The following is a 25,231-nucleotide window of genomic DNA, read 5'->3' as shown; positions in this document are numbered from 1 at the left end:
AACAAGCAACTACTGGTTTTACTCTTTGAACGGCGGTCAAACATCGATTAGCGCGAAAAGGCCTATATTACACAATAAGTCATGACGCTGGTTAATGCAAGGCCAGCCAATCCCGGTAGCGAGGCCTATTATCGTGTAGGATTCAATTATGCCTTTGGTATAGCGCCTTCTTTAGCAACCGAATCGAGAAAAAATAACTCGAAAGGGGACCCCTTCGTCCTTTCGTTTTTGGCTTCCATAACAACGTAGCGTAGAACCGGTGCGACTCTGACCATTGCGAGTCTTCAATAGACATTGACGATAATTGTAGCTACTAAACAAAGTGTCCTGTCTGTATTGAGAAAGGAGTCGGCAGATTAGATAAAGGTATGAAACGACTAATTAAAGACTATTTCTTTGATATCAGTAATATTTATACGTTGATAGTTCGGGCGGCAGATCTCTGACTGAACGAAAAATTCCTAGTTTGAGCCCTGTGGCATTACATATTGATCTAAACTAAACACGCGTCTCTAACCGATTGCTTTTAGTTTCTTTCAGAAGTCAATGCGTTTTTTAGTTATGTACGAATGAAAAATATAAAATTTCTCAAATTTTAAGTGGCTTTAATTCGAGAACTAGATTATTCAATATTTCTATGATCGGGCTCCGTTACCGGGTTCGGATGGCACTGCGGGATACACGTCTACGCCGAAACGTTCCTATGCTTCGTGCTCGTAGATAAATTACATCTCAGTAAACTTATTTGCGTTTATCTTATTTGGTACGAGCTTGCCTAACTTACCACGTCTCTTCCCGGGTCCAGCTGTGTATCTTTTAGACGGCAATCTTTGAAGACCAGTCACGTCTTGCCTGTACTAATACATTTGCATAATACATAGTATAGTACGTATTAACTAGTTTTCGAACGAGAGCCATCAGGCGTTCTATATTATATAGATAATTTTCCCCGACGTCGTATAGGACGCACGAAAGTCACACGAACTGGAATGCTATACATTCCCTGTCATCGCATGGTACTAGACTCCATACAATTATTATTCCATTGTTTATGAATCATGTGTACACATATGTAAAACAATAGTACTACACATAAGAATGTATGTAAGAAACTAATGTATTACACATAAAAAACCAGTATTAACACTATTAATACTGATTTTTGATTTGGTTCATATAATTCCACAACGAGCTTACATCGAACATTAGAACATAGGTGTAATTTTTAATGAGCATTGTCAGACCAGCGATATTAGCAAACAGCGATGGGGTTTTGCCCAGTGCAAATTCATTACTATTGCCAGCTATATTGTTGGTAAGGGTACGATAAAATACGGTCAACAAATCACGCAAAAGTGTCGCTTACACACAGGAGAGCTCGTAGAAATGTATAGCTTCATCTCTGTTCCTTTACGCTCGCTATTTTCGGTGATGATTTTTGTAACTGTTCGACCCATCCGTGGCGACCATTCAAAAACACCCATTGAGCGCCCATCGAAAACCTACCCTCTGTTTGCTTTTGTCAGGAGTGAACACACGCCCGCACTGCTTCGTCTATTCGTTGGTCTGCCAACCTATCCACTTTTGTTTCTAGCCCATATACACACAAATAATATCGTACAGACATAAACGCTAGCTACAGATGGCCGTCGAACAGTCCAATCAAATTGTAAGCATAAACATATACGTATACGCATCCAAATAATATTGTTAATTGTATATCTAATGACGGAATCAGCTAAACTGCGATCATTTTATCTCTTTAGACGGAATGATATGCTCAGAAGCTGATAACAGTTAATGTGGCTGTTTCGAGATTTTTATGAACTTTCATGGGGTTTTTTTCCGTTTTTTTGCCCCCTCTAACTAACTGGTTCTGATTTTGTATACCTATTTAGTCGATTGTCGAACCTAGAACATCCTGTGATAGCTCTAATCGACCATACGCAACAAGAATTTACCGCACCAAGTGTGCTCACTAGAGATCCAGGAACGTAGAAAAAAAGATACTGAACGTTCCCGTTACATTAACCTCTGCTATAAGCAGATGACGCGGTTTCATGACATGGAGTACTTCTGCTCATCGGCTTCTTTGTGTGTCTGGTAACTGTCAAATAGCATATTATCATTGGATCCGCTAGCTTTGATTTCATCAAATCACCAAAAGTAGGTAGACTTATTTTGGCAAAATAAAAAATTAAAAAAAAAATTAAGGTAATGCAGGTATAGGTGCAGATCATTCGGCATCTAAGTTCGTCGACACGAACGACATATATGGCATAGCTCCCTATTTCAGCTGGGCTATGCAAAACTCCTATAGCAGAGTGGTTCGGCTCACAATGAAGATGACCACTTTATCAATATATATTCGAGTAACGAGCTATAAGGAGAAAAGGTTCAGTTCTAATCTGTCTGCATCAATAGGCACACTGTATACAGCCATAAAGCAACGTCTTCTAATATTATGAGCACATTTTTTTTACCCTGTGCCAACCAATGGCCGTAAGAGCTTACATAACTGTTACGTAATTAGACCGTGTTACATGTGAACTATTATGTGTTACACCAAGTTACTTCATGCATAAAAAGTAGGCAGATACAAATCCCATACAGCCCAAAATATTCTCTGCGGGTATACTTTTTCGCACTTAAAAAATTAAGGTATTCGGATTGGACCACATTGTTACTGCGATTATAACGTGCTTACCTACTAAACTGAGGATACGTGAGGTAATCTAAGCATGTTAGAAAAATTTGGTGTAAACCCACTTCGCTCTATGTCTGAATATTGCTTCAGAGGGCCATGTGTCTGAAGCAATATTTAACGGCAAAGACAGATTTATTCGGCAGTTCGATCATTTGTAATGAACTCGGCAGGCAGGTAGGTAATTTAAAGTAAGGGATGCGTTCAGTAGTTTTAAGAGACACGAAATTTAGGTTACACTTATTAAGGCTTTATCTTTCTGTCATATCTATAACATGTTTTGGTCAAAAAGCATTCCTAAGAGAGGTACCCTGGCTGTTCTTAAAATTTCCTTGTTTCTTTGAAGATGGCGTAGGGACGTGTACGCAACAAATGACGAATTTGCAAATCCGAATGATGCGATGAACGCTTTGCTTTTATAAACCAGTACCAGTCTACGAGACAGTATAGTATATCGTCATTCCAATATATAGCTTCTAATGAATCTGGAAGATTTACCCTTTATCGAAAACGATTCGCCTTATATTTCATAAATGAAAGGTCTTCGTAGCACGCTAAAAAAGTTGTCATTTACTGACTGATCCGTCTGGCTGATTTTTCTATTCGTTCGGTAAATACTTGGACTGAAATCAACGACTTCTTCATGGCCAGTTGTCGTCTCCAATACGAAGCGAGGTGCACCTATGCTTGGTTGTGTGCACCTCACCTCTTCTTAGATTTATTACAAGGACAATAAAGCAACACTACGAATTGCCTTATCAATGATAGTTATCAGCCTGCTAATCTCATATCAATAGCAAACATACTGCGAAGCACCACTGAGTGAGATATAACGCAATGAACCTCAAATTGCTTCTTTATCCGTCGCTCTCTAGAAAACTTTTTTTCTAGCGTTATATCAATACACTTCCATCCATTTATGATCCATTATCTTTATAGTTACGAAACATTGGGAAAAAAAATCAAAGTTTCAGACGCGTCGCGGTCAACAGATAAAACCTTCGTCGTATCGGAACAATTTCAAAGGAGACCAGATTGATTAGAATGTTGAAAATTGACCGCGCACAACTGTGACACTTTCTTTTAAGTTATCAAAAAAATCTGGATGCCCAACCCAGCCTGTAGGCAAGTCGCATCGTCGCCTCCTTTCATTGTAGATTGAAGCAACTACGTCAATGGAAGCCGGCCAATTAGACAAGTTCTGCTTTTAGCGAATCGTACAAAATAGAGTAAGGATATTTCAAAAGTTAAAAAAAAAAAAAAAGTTCTATTGTAATAAATTACATTTGGTTAATATGATAATAGTAGCACGTGGAGGGCAGTCGATAATTCGAGCAAACAGAAGTCGACAGGGCAGAGGTAAACTACCCAGATGCAGAAAAGCTATGTAATAGAACGAATTGTTCAATACAAGATTAACACGCCCAAATTTATAGAGCTTTTTTCCTCCCTTTAAAACAAATAACTTCTCCAAAACAATACAGACATATGTGCTCATATATATTTGCAGGCACTTATATACTTGCAGGCGTACGTGTTTTGATATCGACAGCAAGGCACGTAGAGCTTTGCTCTCACTGTGGCAAGAGAAAGCGGTAATGAAACAAACAATAAACATCTCTTTCTATATGTCTGTTTTCTTTTGCTCATACGGTTTTTGCACGAGGCCGACGACAAAGTTGGACAAAGCTGATCCTGACAAACTGCGTTCTTTTCATATGCTCGAACACAGCAGTGGGATGCCTTTCCAGACAGATGAGAAAACACACCCTGCGTCCTTACGGAGATTGTTTCGTTTTCGGCATCTTTCATACACAGGCACGCTCATGGCGCGTACGTGCTCTTGCTCCGTACGAATACAGCCGAAGACAGGCTTATCGCGTTATGTGCTGTTATCGTTTTTCCCTTGTAGGTAGACCACAACGTCAACGAGTGACTGTTGCACGTAATCCATGACGGTGCTTGGAAGCAGACCCGCCACTAGGCGGCGCTCACGCCTCGTTGAACCAGACAGCAAACAGCGGTGGAGAGGGAGAGAATGGCGCTCTCACAATGATACTTCTGTTAAAACGCTTTTATGGTCCTTACGGCAGCGGAAAATTGATACGAACGAAAGAGCACGACGGCTAAAAAACTACTTTAGCATGGAGGTCACACCACTGCTTATATAGGGCTGGTTATGTAGATCCGACAATGAAAACTATTCAATTCAGTACTAAGTTAATTTATAGATTAGTTGTTCCGTGCTTATATACTTCGATCAAGACGGATACTCAAGCCTTGCTCAAGATCTATATGTATGTGGGAACTCTAGTTGATAATGTTTTAAAAAGTATGTCGTTTAGTAGCACGTGTACCTCGTAGATCAACTACTAATAACGTTGAAATTATTATCTAGCATTATTCGATATTTCTGTCATAAGCAGCCGTCACTCAGCAGCTTCGGTTGCATTTATCGGATCGTAACAGTTGAACACACATTCATGTGAATAGGACTCGAAATCCATCAGATCCCTGGGCACCGACATAATCAGCCTAATTATGCGAAGAGGCTCTTACGAAACAGTTCATGAAAATGATGCTACCGCTTCTGTTTGGCGAATACTCGATTTGGATGAAACACTGCTTTGAGCCTCTGTCTCAGTATTACAAATATATAACTATAAATAAGACCTTATATAGCGAGAGTTTCCCATAAGTAGGTTGTATGAACTTCGCAAAATGAAATGTGTTACACGTGCAGTAGACTTTAAACTAGCTGAACTCTCAAATAATATTGTTCTTAGCAAAGTTTACGGCCAAACATCGACAAGAGAGGCTATATGTGGCGCTTCGATGTAAATTTAAACAAGTCACTGTACGGCGTCGTTTTTAACAAATTAATACAACGAAAATAGAGTTTTCGAATATAATGCAAATTATTTTTCGAGTTTTACTATGGTCGAGTTTAATTTTTTTTTATTGTATTTTTTTTTTTGTAATAATTGTCTTGCTAGGTCCTGCTGTGTTGAATCTCTGACACTTAACATTAAACGCGTTTGTACATATACATAAGTTCGGTTCCGCTCTCTCTGCCATCGTGTAGTTAGCAAAAAATTGACTCTTACGCTTCCTCTAATTCAGTTCGAAGAGATAAAAGCGAGACGACACGAAAATGTAAAACCAAACTTGTACTGGTCATTTATCATATAAATAGATCACCTGCTCTTTAGAGTTGTCCATTTAGGCCCTTTGTTTAATTAGTGCCACCTTCAGCCCTACCCCCTTCGATGTTCGACCAGTCCTTGGTTTTCAGTAGCGTGATTCCGTTCGTTCTGGTCAGGGTCCTACATGGTAATCGATGTCAGTTTGTTAACATCGTGTCCCACAAATTGCTTCAGCAAATATACTACACGGGTATGCTTATAATCGTATCGGAGTTGTCGTTATTAAAGGACCCTTTAGCTAAGACCAACTAATAGTAGACAGAAGGGCGTAGGGCATTTTTACGGCATACTGATGCCATCGGCCGCCTCTTTTGTTCCATTGCTGACGTATCTTGCGTAGTAGAGAACAATAAAGCTGGAAAATGCTGCACTCGAGGATTGCTGTCGAGGGCGGAGATGGCGGAGTGCCGTCACTAACGCCGCCTCTGTTGCCGCAGTACCTCAGTGGGCAGAAGGCGTATCTGTTCTTTTGTTGGAAGGAGAGAGAGAGAGGGAGGAGAGAGAGAGAGAGAGAAGCGGAAAAACAGAGCGAGTCTCTCAATTTCTGCTTAATAAGGGACAAACGTTAGACCCTAGCGGGCTGAGGTGGGGGCAACTACCAAATCGTCTGCTGAGCCACCCACAAGCGAAGAGATAACTGTGTCGACGACGATTATGACACTTTCGATTATTCCGCCGCCACAAACGCTAGCGACGTCGCAAAGGGCATCCACCATACCATCAGCCAACCATAGCATCTGAGCCACCGCAGGGAATCGGTGGGCGGATGAAGGTGACCATCCACAATTTCCATAACAACAACAACAGCAACAACGGCAGCAGCAGGGAATCTAAGCTTCCCTTTCCTACTGGCCAGCCCACCTTAAGAATCCGTTTTTACCGGCGCACTACCCAGTTTCGTACTCTCAGTCCCACATCCGAACCTGTCGATTTAGTCAAAAGTCCCATCTGCGCAACCCTCAATAATTCGGGAGGACGCAATCAGCTAATGGCCGGCTAGTAACTTGCACGTAGCAAGACTGCTGAGCAGACAGACATACACATGTACTTATTAACAAGAAGCCCGGTTGATGGTACGCTTGCAGACAAGGAACTAAACGGCTATGGGCTTACTGGAGAAGGGCAGAGCTCTACGAAGGGGTTTTACGAAACGTCGATTCACGCGTACTATGCCACCGTTTCGACACGCCAATATGCTGAATGCATACTCATAGCATTTATCGAGACAAGTCGAAGACGAAGTGTCGATTGAGTATTCATAGACAAGCATCTGTTACGTAAAAAAAGCTTACAACACATCTAATGTAGAAGTAATAGACAGCTGTAATTTTATCAGTCTCTTTTAGTCGAGTGTTGCTAAGCTTATATAATATAAATAAAATAGAGTTTTTATTTATCCAATAAATAAATTTGCTCGGCTCACCGTTAAACGCTTCCAAAGAGCCCTTAAAGGGGAAACATTTTTCAATACACTTCTATTGCCGCTTACACAAAGGTCTTTCGAAACGAATCACCGCTAACAACGTGCATGTCGCACGATACAATATACATAGAAATAAACGTGCAGCTATAGCCAATACATTACTTTTAAATTTCTTCACTGAACCTTTTTTGCCCGTGCTAGGAAGATCTCTTAGCTACTTACCTATTTGGCTACTGCAACCAAACGCTTAAAAATGACAATAAGGAAAGCGTTTAAAATGTAGTCTGATATAATTTTTCGTGCACTTTTTGAAGCGGTCAAAAATGCTGAAAGCTATTCTATATCAGTCGGGTAAAGAAACTATGCCTGACCTATTAAAGAAAGATTTTTGCCCTTGCATGGCTAAGCTTGGGAGACGCTGGAAGAACTGTGATGCTTTTCATTGACGCTTCAATGATGCAATGAGCACACTTTATCTTGCTTATAGCAACTGAAATGTAAATCATTATGTGAGGTAAATGTAAAGCCATTTGGTAAGAAAAAGCCCTACCTTTTAGGTTTACCTGAGAAAGTAGGATTTTTTTTTTCGTTTATCGCTTTACTGCCTAAGCTTAGTTAGCTTATTGACCTGTATTAAGTTTAACTTGACCGAAGAGAAAGAACGTTTTTGAGAAGAAGCTAAATTTTAAGGTCTTCTACAAGTAGCTCAATAATTAAACTGAGCAGCCGTCACTCCTTGAAATACTGTTTTCTCCTAGTTTTTTTTAGTCGGCATAGAATGCAGGCTTTTACTTCTTCGAAGTCAGAGTCAAAAACTTCTGTTAAATTTCTTGTACACATACTTCTGTGCCATAACAAAGGACCGAAGCTGGGACCTAACAATCTTATTTGTTCCATGCATTAATGATTTAACGCGATGCAATTCATGATATGACGTACTACTTAGGAGAGAAGAGTAGACTAAGAGTAGGATTGTAGATAAGGCAATTAAAAATGTAATTAGAAGAGTAACTGTAAGACTGCCTAGATCGCGCTCTCTTCTTTTTGATATGTTTACTATGTTGCAATACGTTAATGCTTGTATACTTGCGTGCACACAGAAGTTACCCTAAGTAGCGACTCGGCCCAGCGAGAAGACCACATAATAATTAGGTCTGCATTAAACTGTAGGAGATTCAATTGCGCGTTGCAAATCAATGAGAAGCCGAGGAGAAAACAGGATGAGTGTGGGAAGGCACGTTAACATGCATTAAGACGTAAGGCTCAAAGCACACGATTACACATGAAGCTTTCAAGAAAAGGGATCACATAGCGGAATACGGTAAGGCGGAATTACTGATGATAAACATTATCTGAGTGCTTTCATTTCGTTTCATCGACTATAAGAAAACTATTAATTGTAGAAGGCCCCAACGGAAATGCTTGTACAAAATCTAGTGCGTAAACAGATCTGCTCGAACCTTATTTGACACTATTGTTCTACAACGATCATTTACGTAGACCCATTAGCACGGCTTAAAAGTGCCCACAGTATCTGTTCGGAAAGAACGCGACTTTATTATCAATCAAAGCGTTTTACCTCGTGACTGTTATTGAGATGATCAGAGGTTTCGTACGGGCACCTTCTCTTCGATATAGTACTTTGTCTCTATCGAATTAGATCTAGTCATTAATTTCAAGTTAATGTTCCATGGGTCCAAGGAAATTCGTTGAGCATATCCAGTTATGGCGGCCATATGATAAATCACAGTAGATTTTTTTTCTTCAGATCAACCGTGTCTTAGTCAACGCGGTGGCTAGTACATATTTTTTGAGAAGAAGACTACAGTTTTTCTATGAGTGTTCAATATAATCCTTAATAAAAAGCATCATACAATGTTAGGCTCATAGACTATACAAATAATGCCATGTGTGTGGGCAGGACGCGCCTTGTTCTGTAGAGACCTGTCTGTTATTTGATCTAAGAGGTGCCCGGATACGTTAAAAAGGAATATCCTTAGCTCTGTTACGAAGAACAAAGGGGTTTCTGACGACGTCTTATCGTTAACGGCTGCGGCGGTTGAATAAGGTACCTTCCGGAAAGTCCGTGATGATACAAATGACTAAATCTGTACGCAAATTACGCGAGAATAAGACATATCTGAAATACTATCGCGTGTGTATGTGGTCAGCATAAGTTCCTTTACCCTAAATAATTAATAAGCATCTGAAAATGTTACGTTAAGTAACTCTAAGTTGTGTTATAATATTGTTGCCGCCTCGTCATTGTACCTCTCCACAAACAAAAGTCATGAGTAATTGCTTATTGAAATAAAAGATAATTATTGCGCTGCTTTTATAAAACTATTTTTACTACTGCTAAGTTGTCTTAATTTAGACTTTTGCTATTTGAATATCATTTTTGCAAACTATACATTTACGTACGGCTCTACAACTCCCATGCCCTTGAACCAGCTCTGGCTCTTCGCTTTGTGGAAATAGTTTGTCGGTCAATATTTAACCGCAAACAATTGAAATAACGCGCTCCTCTTCTCTCTACTTTTCCTTCGTTGACTCTTTTCTCGCACATGCCGTAGTATTACTGTACATTGATTTCACGTGAAAATAGCAGCTTACGTTGACAGGGAACGGCTAGTGTGTCGGGTATTTGGTTAGCTAGATAAGGACTTTTGGCGACATCGGAGACATTGTCAACAGAATACAGTGGTACAACATGGTGGAACGGTGCGAATTTGGCTCAGCCGAAATGGACAACGACACGGAAGCAATCGACGAAACGAAATTGCCCCAGGTGTAATTACTACAACACTTGGATCGATTGATAGTCGGAGTGAACGCCGCGAGCATTTGAAGTATATGCTCTGATACTCGGCAACAGGGAGAAAAGCTGTATATCCTATGTTAATTCGCGACATAACTTGACACCGCAGCAGACACATATCAGCGAATATACGAAGGATAAGCGGTAAGAGTTGTGGAAGAGGAATTATGGTTGATTCAGTCGTTTGATGTCAAAAGATGAAGGTTAAAGGAACTGAAAAAATACGAGGTCTGCGACGGCCAACCAAATAGCGAATGCGATGGTAGAGGTCAGACAAAAACCAGCCTTTGGACGGCACGGACTCGTTGACATAGTTCCCGCTAATTCAGTGGGGGGCAACGAGAAACAGCTATGTGCGCCCTGTTTAGGCCCAACAGGAGATCAACAGTGGCATAGTATATACGTCCGTTATATTAGAACTAGACAAACTACTTACAATAACATTACATTTATATAATCATACTTTTACTAACAAGAAACTGAAAGAAGAAAAAACTCCAAAGATGTGTTGGTTTAACTTGTGGTCTCGGGGAGTTATCGTCACCTAGCGGGTAAAAATAATAACAACATGGCTAATATTAAGTTTCGGATAATTTGATGAAAATCGGATAGTTAATACTAGCAGATCTGTTGAACACTCTATACAAATCAATCATTTATCGATGTGTTAACAGAACGACTACTATAATACCAGTTGTCGTCGGATGACGGTATTATGGGTTAAGTTTTTGGTGATTTTTGTTTCGAGGCAAGGGAGCATCGCATTTTATGTTGATCTCAACTCTGGATCCATGGCACTAACTAGGACAACAGCTCATGCGAAATCTAATTCATGCTTGTACAAACCCAGAATTAACTGGTCATTGATATCTATTTCCGGACCCGTAACAAAATAGCGATCTCTACTAATTCCAGAAGCTGTCTGTTGTAGAGAAAGATTTTTGACTCTACACAATCTAATCGACCGTGTTTTGCCAAACATGTATAAATCAGCAATAAAAACAAATGTTTCTACATATATATCGACTCGCACAGACGATGGCGGTTAGTTATTTAAGGCCCGATACGTTTTGTTAAATCATCACTTTCAATTAATTTCTCCGAAATATCAGGGTATTTTAGTAGCGATAAGACTGTTTACAGGGATATATGGTCTCCGTGGGTTATGGCCAATAAGATTTATGAAATATAAACGATTAGCAAATTGCTTATTGAGCATTAAAGCTTTGCATGACCAAAGGCCAAACTATTTCAGGTTATTGCAGTGTAGGTTCCCTTTTCAGCTCGAGGTGCATCTCATAAGTTAGGTTTTCGATATACGTTATTTTAGCCTTGATCAAAAAGCGTTCATAACCCGTACCGGTGAATGACCTTTGCAGGGGTCCCAACACAAACGTAAAGACGGATGAGTTACTTAATTTTGCACATTCCTATGCAAACAGTTATATCCACGCTTGGGTTAATATACTAGATTCTGGTAAGAGCCAACATATTAAGTACTCTAAAATGGCCTTTTCGAATTTGATTGCTTGCGAGTCGATATACATGCCGAGGTTAACCGCAAAAAGACTTGACTCGGCCTAGGCCGAAGCGATGAGAAGTGGTTTCTTTACGTCAGCATGAAGTAAGGAAAGTGATGGCTAGCTCTGCGACGTAGGCTCAGGCTTGAATTTGAGCCTGTATCCGTGATCTGCATTTGACTGCAAAGGTCTTGTGCACTGGAAAGTAAATGAGACGGTCGATCAGAATGTGCTTATAGCTTAATTTTATCAAGTAAATGAGTCTACCTAGCAAAATAGGCCCAAGCGACACGGCAAGATTTGTCCTCTTTGCGAGAGAGAAATGCAACAGCTTGAAGGGCAGGTTTTTTGGTCAGGCTGCGAGAATACGGATAATCGCCTCTTTTAATGGCTGGCAAATGAAATCGATAACAAGTACTATTTACGATGAAGAAAGTTGTAAAAACTAAGCACTAAATCTTGCAACAGTGGGCCGGAAGGCTTCTGACGAAACGAAATAAGTTAATTAATTGAGAGGTAGCGTAGGTCATATAGGGTGACGATGAGTATATTATCAATACATTTTTTGCTGAAATCCGACTAAAGTGCTGCTTTTTATAATTATTTTCCCTATTCACGCAATCGTAAAGCTGAATTAATGTAGTATATGTTATAAATGTGTCTATCGCTATATAGAGAAAAATAAAAAGAAAGAGGTCAGCCGATAAAGAAACTGCACAAACGATCGTCTAACAGAATATAGACAACGCCATAAGAGCCGTAGTGGTAATGTTTGTATGAATGGATGACACAATAGAGTATTCGTAGAGTTCGTGTCAAGGAGAAGCATTGGCCAACGAATTTACCTTATCATATCAAAAAGACATAAAGATTCGTTACTTTAGCAATTAGAGCACTAGTTTGTAGGGTCGAGGTTGGTCACCGCTAATAGCTATCGTGTAAAGCAGCTGAAAAAACAAGCTCTGGACAGTTCTGCCATTCCAAATCGAAGAGACCGCATCCTGTGTTGCTAAAGTTTCTTAGTAAGTTGCCACGTTCAGATGGGTTGTAGGAAGGTAGGTTATCTCAAAACCAAAAAGATGCGCACGTATAGAGATAGCTGCAGGTCGATACGTCGAGCGATACATATAGATAGCGCCTACTATTCGACCACAAACCTAACCCACTCGACCCTAGCATGCACATTTATAAGGGGAAAAAGGAGTGATTTAAATAGCTTTCATTTTAATTTAATGTTGCTTTCGTATATTAGTCATTATTAGATTACTGTTTAGAAAGGTGTAATAGGTTTTCCTTTCTGTGCCACTGTCGCAGAATTTTGGGAATGCGAAAGACTTCTCAAATAAAGTAGATTGATACTATAAGATAAGTAAGGGCCTCGTCCGTGTATCTCAAATTTAAAGAAAAAAACGCTAGCCGTGGTAAGACGAAGAAGGATTGCCGGAAAAACCGCCTAATGCACTCTTAGCCAAGTCAAACGCTCTGGTAGCACACAATTCCACTTTCTGATACTACTACTACTGATAAAAAGGTTTTCGGAAGGTGTTGTGCAGGAAGTTGTTACAACTTCCTGCACAACACCTGGTCGGTCGAGAAGCTGAGGAACACCTCTAACGCTTTTGCTACAGACACGTTCCTGTCGGCAGGGCTGTAACTTTAGGGACCTCGCCACACCAATAAAACGAATTGCCAATCGATTGAGTTGCGAGTTACAGCCGGCATTGTAATACCCAAATACCCCTCTGATACAATCGATTTCGTATTGTTTCGTAATTCATCTTTATTCGCTTAACTTACTTGGCCGGCAAAAAAATTGGGTCCTTCCTTTCCCCGCCAACATAACCCATTATATTAGCTACTGTGTACTTTGTTCAATCAGGCGCAGCAGTAAACGGTATTGAAGTGCGGCACCTTATTCTGATCGGTCTTAGCCTTTCTCGGTCGGTAAGGTACGATAATTCGAACAAGCTACTTATTATTAACTTATATTAAAGTACTAGATAGGTTTAAATGTGCCGAAGTTCGTATAACTACAGTGAAATGTATCGATGTTCATTCACGCATAGGGTGAGAGAGAACCATCGAAGATATCGCACAAGACGTTGCGCACGTCTTTTTCGTACAAGTTAATCTATTTCTTGTACGTTTGAAATAAGAACTACGTTCTATATTGTCCGACAATTTACGCGCAATTGTCATTAACTTAACGGACGCCTTCGCCATCTTGGCTTAACTTACTCCGTTTCACAGAAAATGCAATCTTATACATTAATAATACTCTGATAGTCGATTCGCTAAAGAGGGGCACACTACCCGATCTTTCCCCAGATTAGAACCCATAAGCTAAACGTTCTAAATAGCAAGAACACTTTACAAGAGATCGAGTGAATGTTTCGTCAGGGATGGCTGCCAAATGCCAAAACAGCGTCGTTATCAAATGCCATATAGAGCTACTTAGTAGACTGTCTGAATCAAACAGTATTACAAAATGGACGCGATAACCGGACACGCTACGCTTACGTACAGAAAGAAAATGCATTTTTTAGCAATAAACAAATTGATTATTTTTCCGTGCCTTTCATGACGTTTTGCCGGTCTCAGGCAAGATCCTCTCCGCACGGACAAGAAACCTGTACAGAAAATGCATCAGCTGACCGTCATTGCTATGTCGCGGTAGGCTCCTAGCGCTCGTTCGTGTTGACCCATCAGCTGATCGGGAAGTGTTTGTCCGTAACGCTTGCCATTACAATATTGTTAGTGGCATATGAAGACAAACATTGCTGTTGGCTAAGTAGGCGCAGTTTAAAGTATAAAAGTATTATAAGTTAGGTCGATTCCACAGAGGTTCGTGTTAATAACAGAATATATTATATAATGGTGGACACCTCCGAATATGAACAAGTTACGGACATACGCGATTCATGGCAGGACATTTGTCAAACGGACCTGTCTGGGAGCACAGTATTTAAAGGAGCATACGTCCTGCAATACGTGGGAAGTATCGGCCTTCAATAGATAGTCTAAGTGAATAGCACAGTTATAGGGAAAAAATTTTCTTTAAATCTAGATTGGAGTCTGATCGATGTGTTCTGTCAAAAATTGATGTGTGGATCTATGTGGATTCACCGATTCCCAGAGCTGTTCGTTTCCTAGTATCTGTGACCATGCTATTATTTTTTAGAGAAAAATTATTTAGCCTAACAAGAAAACCGCGGAAGTTACTTTCCTGCGCAATACGAAATTTATGTTCATGGCCTAATACGAGTTATTTTAGAGTGGCCTTAAGTGCGTTCGTTTACGGATACGAAATTTACTTACAATGCGTTTCGCTAACAGGACGCAACGAGAAAGAGGATGACCCTGATGAAGGCGTAAATAGCTACGCCTTGGTTAAGCCGTAAGTTGATTTGGTAATAATTATAATAGAAGACTCAGTATTTACGAGTAGAACATAACAAAATAACTAATGAGAGAGAAAAACGCGGTAGCCGGTTGACATAATAATAACTGTTTAAAATCTCTGTTAAATACAAGTACTATGTGACACTAGGACTTATATAGCTAACTATTCTAACGTATATGTTTTTTCCTTTTATTTTCCAGTTGGTTGACATGAGATCGAGTCTGATCAGAACCAGTTTTGTCCATACTTTGAACCTCTCAAGATCTGACTGACTTCTCATGCAAAAGATGCATATTAGAAGGCTGAACCATATAGTTAAAGAAGAAATCTACCTTCAACGAGTTTGGGGCCGAGGTGCAGAACGACTCGATAGTATTCTACAACCATCAGCTTCTCTTACTTAAGGCTATATAGAACAATTGCCCAGTCAGGCAAGGCTCAATATTAACGAAGCTTGGTCTTGGTATTGAAAGGGAATTCTTTACCTGAAAAAAAAGCTCGTCCAGCCCATTCGACGCTGATGTCGTGGTTGGCATTCCAGATACCCCTTCTCCGAGCATCTTCAAGGATATAAAAGGGTGATGATGTGTTATCCTTAAACCATTTGATAGTCGTGGGTTCGTCATCGAGGTATGATTCGATGTCACATGGAAGACGAGCAGATCCACCGCGTTCCGCTTTGACAACTAAAAGTAAAGGTTAAATCAGAGCAGATGGCAAATCGTAGAATTACATTAGTCGAGTAAACACCCACAGGTTAGCATACGAAGTATTGCATAAAAATGTTTCCTTCACTTGTAAAATTCATCAAAAACGACAACGTCATGCACGTAAGTTATATAAACTTATCATGTTTCGCTGTCTAAACCCTCAACCTGGTTACTCAAAATAAGTTACTAACTTTTGGGCACCACGAACTAGCCCCAACATTGTTTTTACACAACGTATTTTATACTAAAATTAGCGCTGCAGCTTTACAGTCCAGTAATAATAGTATATGATATTCTTTTTTAAAAGCCAATTACTTTCAAGTTTAGCGAAATATATCGATAAAACAAATCTCAACAAAGAGATACTTTTTTTTTTTTTTTTTTTTACTTAAGCTTATGTTATAAGCTTAAATTAGTATTATTGTTGTGTGTAAAATCTACCATCGATCATTACTAAAATATATTTCTGGCGAATTTCAGCATCTCACTTTGCGGTAGGTCGTCGCATTTCTTTTTAACGTTTAAACGTTTTTTTACTTGAGGTCTTATAAAGTTCTAATGGAATGCAGTGAATGCACGGCCTGCCTATCTCGCCAGAGCAGTTAACTATATCAGTAATTATCCACCTTAGCTAATATATCGCCTTCTATATTGAAATCGTATTCTACATTAAAATCGGTATATTTATAAGATCAACACCGTTGATGACCAATAATCTTCGTACATATAATTGCTTCAAACAATTTTCCATTGAATACAGTAAACGTAATCTGAGGATAGCAATAAAACTTGGAATAAATTTCAAATCACTCCAGTGTCGATTATTAAAATGATTTACTAAAATATTAACATAAAAAAAAATAAAAAACGATCCTGAAAAAAACAATTTTCTCCAGAATAGAAGTATCTGCATTTGCTATTATAGATATAGATCGAAAAGATATTATCGAGAATATTTCTGTGTCGTTAAATTCACAAGTTAATATTTTTCTTAGTATTATTTATATAGTAGTATAGTTATTGGTATTATTAATAGACATATTCAAAAATAAAAGTTGAACTTTATTAAGTTTATTACGACTAAATTAAATTTAAATACTATAATTAAATTTTAAGTTAATCTTTTTTTAATTTAATCATTAAAATTTAAATTATGGTCATTTTTCAGATACTATAACCTCTCATTATGTAAATAATAATTGATTGTTTGGTTGAAATATCATTGCCCTTCTTATAAACATCTGGAGAAGCGAATGTCGGCGACATTTAACTACTTGCAAGGTCAAGAAAGGCTCGATAAAGCCTCTCCTACACACTCTTTCTCCACCTTAACTCGCCTTAACGCTCGCAAAATAAAATGCATGAACTTTTATCTGGAACTATACAGTAATTTTCCGCTTGAGTTACAGGCTAAACGGGGAGCAAGCCAAATATGAAAGCAGAAAACGACAGCAGCGTAACGGCCAGGCGGATATAAAGTAATAAATAACTAGTCCAACAGATATTGTGCTACGGGCATTGGTAATGTTTTTGCATTTGGAAGATTATCATACAGGCGCAACTCGTTGGCACCGTGCCAACGGGCGCGTTAGGCCATTTCCCCCCTGAGGGAAGCGCAGGAATTCAGGCAGGGCTCACAAGTTTCAAACCATGGATGCAGTATTTATTTCCCACGATTATGCTACATGTATATATCGTATAGTCATTTACGACTTGTTTAAATTCGATTGTTGTGTTTTTATGTCATAATTAGCCAGTTTGCCTCTTTTACTTGCAACAAATGCCTATCAAATCAATATAGGGATCTTTTCATGCGCCTCCGTATTATTAGGCTACCTTTGAATATGCGGACAAAAATGGCGGACATTTATGTTACCTCTATCATTAAATAGCTGAAATATATTAATTGGCATCAGCACCAGATTACAGCATAAACTTTTTACAAGTTCTACTCATTTTGAATGTCATTGGGACCAGGCCCTTCCTTTTACTGTAAACGTGCTCATGCTCAATTCCCTATTTCGAAAAATAGCACTTTCCGAATTTCGAATTTGATTCTGGAAGGTAGCATTACAAACACGTCGAATACTTTTGCCAAACTGAACGACCTGCCTACATCATCGAAATGATTTTTAACCCTGCTAAAAGGAGGCCCAATTCACTGTCGATCCTTGGGCTCTAAGTTGAATTTCCCCGGGGTAAGGTTATGGCGGCAGACCTAGGCAAATCTGCTACCGAGCCTTGTGAAATGCAAATCATAATAGCAGCTTTGTGTACCTAACATACTTTTCAAGGCAAACTTTAGCTGCGCATGGTGTAACGGCGGTGGTGGCTTACTTTTACCTTGGAATTAAAAGAATTCATGAATAAAGAAATATTTGTTTTTGTACAGTATCTAACTGAACTCGAGCAAAGCTTGAGAATTGTAACTCGATCGATTTGTCGAGAAAGGGATGGTCTTGAGTTTTCCACAATTTCAGCCAGCTCGTTTACTGCCACTGGGAAGTGTTCAGATAGCCATGAGCAGGCAATGAAAAAGTTACGACCTAAACTCTAAACCCCATTTTCACGCGTTGGTTTCTCGCGCCTACAACGATTCAGAAACAAGGGTCGATTCCCAGTGAGGCGATCGATTCCTACAAATTATCTCTTGATAACCATGGGTGCATGTATATCATGGGATAGATTAAATCATATTAACACGCCTACCAGTTCGTATACTGTGCCAATTGCGTCATTTAGCAAAAGTCTCTTAGATCAGAGCTTTGTTCAGTGCATGCCGCCCCTGTATCCGCTGCACCGGTCCAAGCGTTTATATAAATTTACTTACCTATTTCGAAACGTATCAGTGGGACTGATATTAATATTGTACACGGTCTTAATCGCCTCTCTCATGAGGGAACTTGCTAATAATGCTGCACACAAACTCGACAAAGGCTTTGTAGTAACGGTTGGGTTAAGCATATAGTCATAGTATCATATTAAGATCAACATCTGCCGGTTTCTTTCTTTCTGAGAAACACGCGTGTTTTGCGAGTCTGAGCAAACGGGTAAGTAGAGCGACAAAATGACACTACGTACGTTTGCCACTGCTGGTACAACTGCACCTGAAGTCATCGATAATACAGAATTTCAGGAATATCTCAACAGAAAACGCACCAATGCTTGGGTATATCTAGGTTGATCGCGGATAACGGCCTGTTACCACCTCATGTGGTCAGAATAGGATAAGCTTGGTCACCAGGTAACAGTAAATGGGTAGATAGCTGAGCTAACGTTCTGCATGCTACCTGGGAAAATAATAAAAATTTATTTGCTCGCAGTGGGGGGCGGCATCGAAGAAGGCTAATCTTTAGTTGCAATAATGACGAAACCTTGTCTGTAAAAATCAACAAGCTTTGGCTGCCCAGAAAAACTTTTCATACATGATGTTGGCAACATAGACATATACGAATTAAGCCGTTTTCTCCGACCGTTCATGATATAAGCTATACGTGAGAAGGATACGTTGTGTTCTTCGCGAGCTACGAAGCTTCACAATTTCCGCGAATTTTCTAACATTAAGCTGGCTAGGCAGATCAACGTTATGGCCTGACGTCTTAGCCTTTTGGTCGACAACCGGAGCATTGTTTGTGGTAGATGAAGGCTACTGACTGTCAACCTAAAAACGTCCTAAAGATAGGACTAATATACGCGTGATGTAAAAGGATACACTGTCTAGGACCTGCAAGCTTCCAGTCCATAAAAACGCGTGTGCCTTAGCGTTTCATGGGAGTCTAAAGTGCCGTGTGATGTTACGCAAACAAGATCACGACACAACTACATAATTTATGTCAGAATTTTTAAAAGTAAGATAAACAAACGACCAGTTTATAAATGAGCCATTTCAATTCAGGCAATTCTAATCGATGTGTAAAATTTATAAAAAATGGCGAACTTGCCGTAAGGCTACTATTCATATTTTCTGGTGCCTATCGTTCTAATTTTAAGCATTCGCAGCGATTAGAAATACCTAAATTAGCAAAACATTATGACACGTAAAGTTAGATGAATTCATAGACTTACGAGGTGCTCGGAGGGCATCAGAGTGCACCCTCGCAATGGCCCTGTCGAGGAGCTGGGATGCGGTTGCCGACTGGCGCAGCAGCTTGCTTATTAACATGAGTGTCACTCCGGAAAATAATTAAAGCCGGTTCGCTCATGTGTCAGCTTGTTAAATTAATATAAGTAGGGGAACAAATGTCAACGTCATTTTTGCCCCCACAAGGAAATATGGTTGGGTGCTTCATGTGCTTTCTATCGCATATTTTAAAAGTTCTTCTTTAAAAATAACTAACTGTAAGGACAGGAATGATAGCTTCGTGTTGAAGAAAACCTATTGGTTTTAGAAATGCTGTTGGTGTTAGAAGATTCACAAATTTGGATCATATTCTCAATAGCCTACAACTAACACAGCTAATCATATCAAAACCCAGAGGGAAAGCCAGTTGGTGTTCATGCAGACGAATTAAAGGAAAAAAACCCCTGAAAACAGTAATATCAATAGAAGATAACTGGAAGAAACGCTAGAACACTGCAATAATATCTGCAGAAGCTTACTGCAAACAATAGTCCGCTTGGTCGTTCTCTCACACTCAGACTCGGGTCGTTGGCACATCAACGTTATTTACATTCGAGCTAAATGGAAAGACGTAGTTGAAAAAAGGATGGTTAGTTACAAATTTTTCATCAATCTTTTCTCCTAGGCAGATTATACATGTTTATGTAGTTCGTAAAAACGTATCAATTTTGATAAAGTTTAAGTCGTCTTGGGCTTCATATCTTCCTGAAGGGTCAGCTTCGGCTTATCCCACGCATCGCATGGGCAACGGAGTATATGCCATCTTAAACTCTTAATACAAGCACACAAGACGAACGTAATCTTGGGTCTAAAAGCCCAAAAGGAACCACCTGGCTAAAGGACGGCTGCTGAATCTAGTAATGGTACTTCTTTCCTACAGCGCCCGCAGTCCGTTGGTGCCACCTTACGACTTCTAGATGCTCGTCAAAGACCAATACTACACCGAGTATATTATGACCCTCAGTTGGGTAGAGCACCGAATCAGACAACCAGCCATAGCTATAGCCCTGGACACATCGAGACGACATGCTAACTGGGGTTACAGGCCAAAAGGAGAAGCTAGAGGAACTCACATGAAAATACGCTTGATCGTGAAGAGTGTCGTCCCGGTACATCACGTTCGGCAATGGTCGGCGAGCCATGTTTATCGCAGTCGGGTGTATTGGTTTTCATTGGGAAATGAGAAATATATTGTTCTCTGTTTGTCGCAGACAGCCAGCAAACCCATGCTGTGTTCCTGTTTAGTTAAGTGTGCGTATGTGTGTACTAAAGAAGAATGTTTAAGCACAGCAGATCAAATAGTTCCCTTCCTTCCGGGATTCGGCGAAAGCAGAGGAGTAAGATGTAAGGGTTACTCCGATAAGGAACAGCAGGTGACATTGTTTAATAATGCGCGTATTTACGGTGCCTTCATAAAAGGCAATCAATGCAGTGATATCGTCAGATGCGTATATTTATTTTCCTTCTCAATAGGCCGCGAGAGTATCATACTTATTAGAAATCAATTCTAAGTATCGCTGAACTTCAGAGAAGTGCTTAAGGAAATCTGGTACATGACATACGTGGAACTCATACCAATGAGATTCATCAAATTCACCTCCTGAATCTCGAGTAATGACAGTCTCTCTTTTGTCGTGACAGACGTACAAAGTAGAATGCATTTCCTTGCTCATGCTCAAATTGTCCGTAGTGTTCGTGTACGCTGTTTCTGATATTTGAAAGTTTTAGACTAATTGATCTCTGTAATATTGTAAGTTACATAAACTATATCAATTTGTTTCGTTGACTCAGAAAAGCGTACATCTATAGTTTTTTTTGTTTATATACCATCTGTTCCTACGAAAATTCATCATTCTTAATTTACTTACTATTTTATTTTAACTAGGCAACCTATTTTTCTCGCGAAAAAAGAGTACTACTTTTTTCATATTATGATTTTCTTATTTTTCCCTTCAACAAACAATTTTATTTCAGTATCTAAGATTAATGCTTTATTTAACCAAGAGAAACGGGATTGCGAAGCAGGCATAAGACATCGTTTATTACTGCCATCCGTGCCTCGTATAGCGACAAAGTAATGTTTAATCTATTTAAAAAAGACGCAAATACGAGAGTAGACAAAAAAAAAGTATAAATAACGGCAGATATCGCAGCCTAGTCTCAATATATCATCCGTCTTACCGTATTCCTTTTAGCCGACTAACTATCACTTTATATGTCTATCTGTTCATACGTCCGTTTATTGCCTATTATACACTAAACTACGCATGGAGAACAAAGAGTGGGCGAGCAGAACGCAGATCAAAGGACAATGTTCAATTTTCTTCAACGTGATAAGGTAGCGACCCCATCAAGAATATAGTCTGATCACTATGAGGAACACAACTTTGCCTCGATAACCCCATTCCACTTATTCGCTGCACTTGCTCTGTTTCTCTTAGCAGCCTTAAACTTCTTCACTTCTCCCCTATGACAAATACTGAGCTGAACAACTCAGAAAAATACAGACTTTCCTGACCCATCGGGCTCGAGACAAAACTTTTCAATTCATGCAGAAATTTTTCATTCATTTTTCAATATTTCCTCAGAGTCGTAGGCCATAATGGTGCCATCTTCCTTAAGGAAATAGCCGCGAAAAAAGGAGCAATACGAGAAACTAAAAAATTCAACCAACGTTCTCTTTGCCGCTGCTGTTACACTGTCGTCATCGTTCTATGACGCTAGACCTGCTCGAAGTAGAGGCATTAACAATTGAACAGAATTTGCAACAATGGGGGACACCACTTGGTGTTCGCCTAGTTGGTCAGCACGGGCGGCTCACTGCCAATGAATGTCTATGTACCATCAGCGCTATTTAACTTCTGGTGGATATCGTGGTAAGCCATCGATAAAGCGCAACCACTGTCGCTAGGTTTTTCCTCCGTTGAGTTTTCTCCCGCTGTGACTATGTCATCTCTGTCGTGTGCTAATCTCTTGCGGGCTGCTTTAGGACCAACACGGAGAAAGAGAGAGATCAGTTGCAACGACAGCTGATAGGGGTTTACATACCAGCATGATATCCACGCTAAGTCTTCCCGTCCTGCTAGTTATACTAGCAGATTAACAGACATTGCGTCGTTCATGAAAGTGCAGGAACTCTACTGTGACCCTTTTGTTTGGACTGCTTTTCAGTTAGTTACTGTGAAGGCATATGCGCGGATCTTGTCCACTGGAACTACCATGACATTCCTTCGGACATAGCAAGGGTCATCGCAAGACGTAAAGACGGCGTGTTCGTCACGGATCCTGATCAAAGCAGTCCAGGACGTTGTTTTCATTGCTACTGCTGCTCTTTTAGTTTCATTTGGGAAAAATGAATGGAGAGCACACACACTAAAAAGCGATGCTCCTTGAGAATAGTAGAAGTTGACAGGGGAGAACATTGATGATGTAAAAACTGGTGATCTTTGGTCGTCAAGGGGTGAAAGTCTTCCTTAACAAACCGACGGTCAGAACTGTGTGGCAAGCTATGTGAATCGAATTTGGTAGCAACCATATAAGAGCAGCTACAACCATGGCTATTTGAAATGTTAATTTAGTATACGCACTGATACGGGAATACGTGTTGCAAACGTGATGTAGAAGTGAACGATAACAATATTGTAAGCAATATTAATAAACCTGTGATCGTCGCTGACACACTATAAGCTTAATTTGAAACTAACGGCGGCTTGTGCTCCCAACAAGGATGTCGGATTCCATTCTAATTTTAGCAAAAATTAGCAGCAGCGGATAAAGCGAGCACTTAAAAAAATATAACTTTTTGCTAACCCAGTAATTTACTATAAAGGGTCTGATCTGATGGTTTGAGACACGAGTCTTTCTTTTGTAATTTATATTGAACTCTAACGTGTGGTTTATAACAGCACACATACATAACCCTGTGCAAAAAGAAATGTCAGGTATTCTTTGTTTTTTTTTCTGGAAACTTTATAATTTTGTATCAGTAAGCCGTCTTTAGTTTGAACGGTTTTAACAATACGAAATTTTGAAAGCTACTATGTAACTATGTTACTACTGCCCTCTAATCGGAAACAAATAAATATAATGTTTTTTTTTGTTTAACTGTCTTGACGTTTATTTCACCTGCTGCACTGGGTATAGTTCACAGAGTCTTTAAAAATGACCTCTGTAAAAATATGATCGAATGGCAAAACGGTAAAGTATAAGATGGGGCAAATGGTGAACGATTCGAAACATAATACTTATATATATTTTGTGTTTGAGTAACGATCAAACTCAATGACGAAGCTGTTAGTTAGCACAGACATTAAGGTTACCAGAACTTATATGTTACGTGCGAAAAAAACGTACACGATCCTGGCATAATATCTTCATGGAACCCGATTTCCACAGTGGCTTTCAGTTTCAATAGAGATTTTTCATCTCAATGTAACCATATCGCTATCTTAAAAGGTCAAACCCAAAAAATATGTAACAACATTGGAGCGAGGGTCAAAATGTGTTTTGTTAGTTGTTTGTCGATAATATGGTACAACTGGCATGTTTATGATCATCTTAATAAAATAGAGTCCACTATTAAGCTTACATGAAGCTTAGTATTTGATAGATAAGCTCTGTGGGCTTCACAGAGACAGTACTTCTCCGCTCTTTCTTTAAAAATGATGAAAAATTATAGAATGATCGAAAGAGCTCCGAGGATTCGCGTTGGATCCGCGGGCGCGACGGACGATTCGTATATGTAACTAATATAATGTACCCGCTTTTTTAATGGAATGAAGCGACACTTCAATAACGTACTTTACATTTTTTTCAGCAGAATCGGTCAGCGCGCGACATTAATCACGATATAATTATTCCTAGGCCTTATTAATTATAACAATCTTTAGAGATGCGCAAAAGTATATTCAGCTTTGTCGATGAAGTTTTACCTTTTTTAGATCGCTTTCAAACAGGATGTAGAAAGCAAGCTGAAATTGTCTAGAAGACAAGGTTGTTATCGAGGAAGCCATATTCGATTAGCCTGTTATTATTATTTTACCTTTTACTACTATTATTAGTAGTAGTACTTTTTTTGCACAGATCAACGTATTTTACTATGCATATTATATAGACCGGCGTATTTATGACAAAACACGTATTTTTGTTTAAAAATATCCGAACAAAACCAGAACGCTTGATTATGCTACTGTTAAAAAGTTTTTTAAGAACATTTGCCGCTTGCACATTGCTTCGTTCATTGCACTGCAATGGAAGGACACCTTACTCGTACCACGTACCGTTCGTACGCCAGGGTTTAGTGATAATCACTCTTGACAAACATT

General features: G+C 39.4%; 1 protein-coding gene across 1 annotated transcript in view; it reads right to left on the bottom strand.

Moving 5' to 3' along the window:
- The window catches only part of LOC111260992 (adhesion molecule nephrin), a 60,269-nt gene extending 39,189 nt beyond the window's left edge, over window positions 1-21,080 (bottom strand). Inside the window, exons 1-2 of the mRNA XM_086968542.1 lie at window positions 20,981-21,080; window positions 15,563-15,763 (exon numbers count right to left, since the gene is read on the bottom strand). Of these exons, the coding sequence (XP_086824668.1) occupies window positions 15,563-15,763; window positions 20,981-21,080 (301 nt within the window). The remainder of the gene's footprint in view (window positions 1-15,562; window positions 15,764-20,980) is intronic.
- Window positions 21,081-25,231: the final 4,151 nt, after the last annotated feature.

This window comes from Varroa jacobsoni, unplaced genomic scaffold (genome assembly GCF_002532875.2).
Source record: "Varroa jacobsoni isolate VJ856 unplaced genomic scaffold, vjacob_1.0 scaffold_56, whole genome shotgun sequence".
NCBI lineage: Eukaryota > Metazoa > Arthropoda > Arachnida > Mesostigmata > Varroidae > Varroa > Varroa jacobsoni.
The sequence above is the reverse complement of the archived record's forward strand: the minus strand, read 5'-3'. Positions and strand labels throughout refer to the sequence as shown.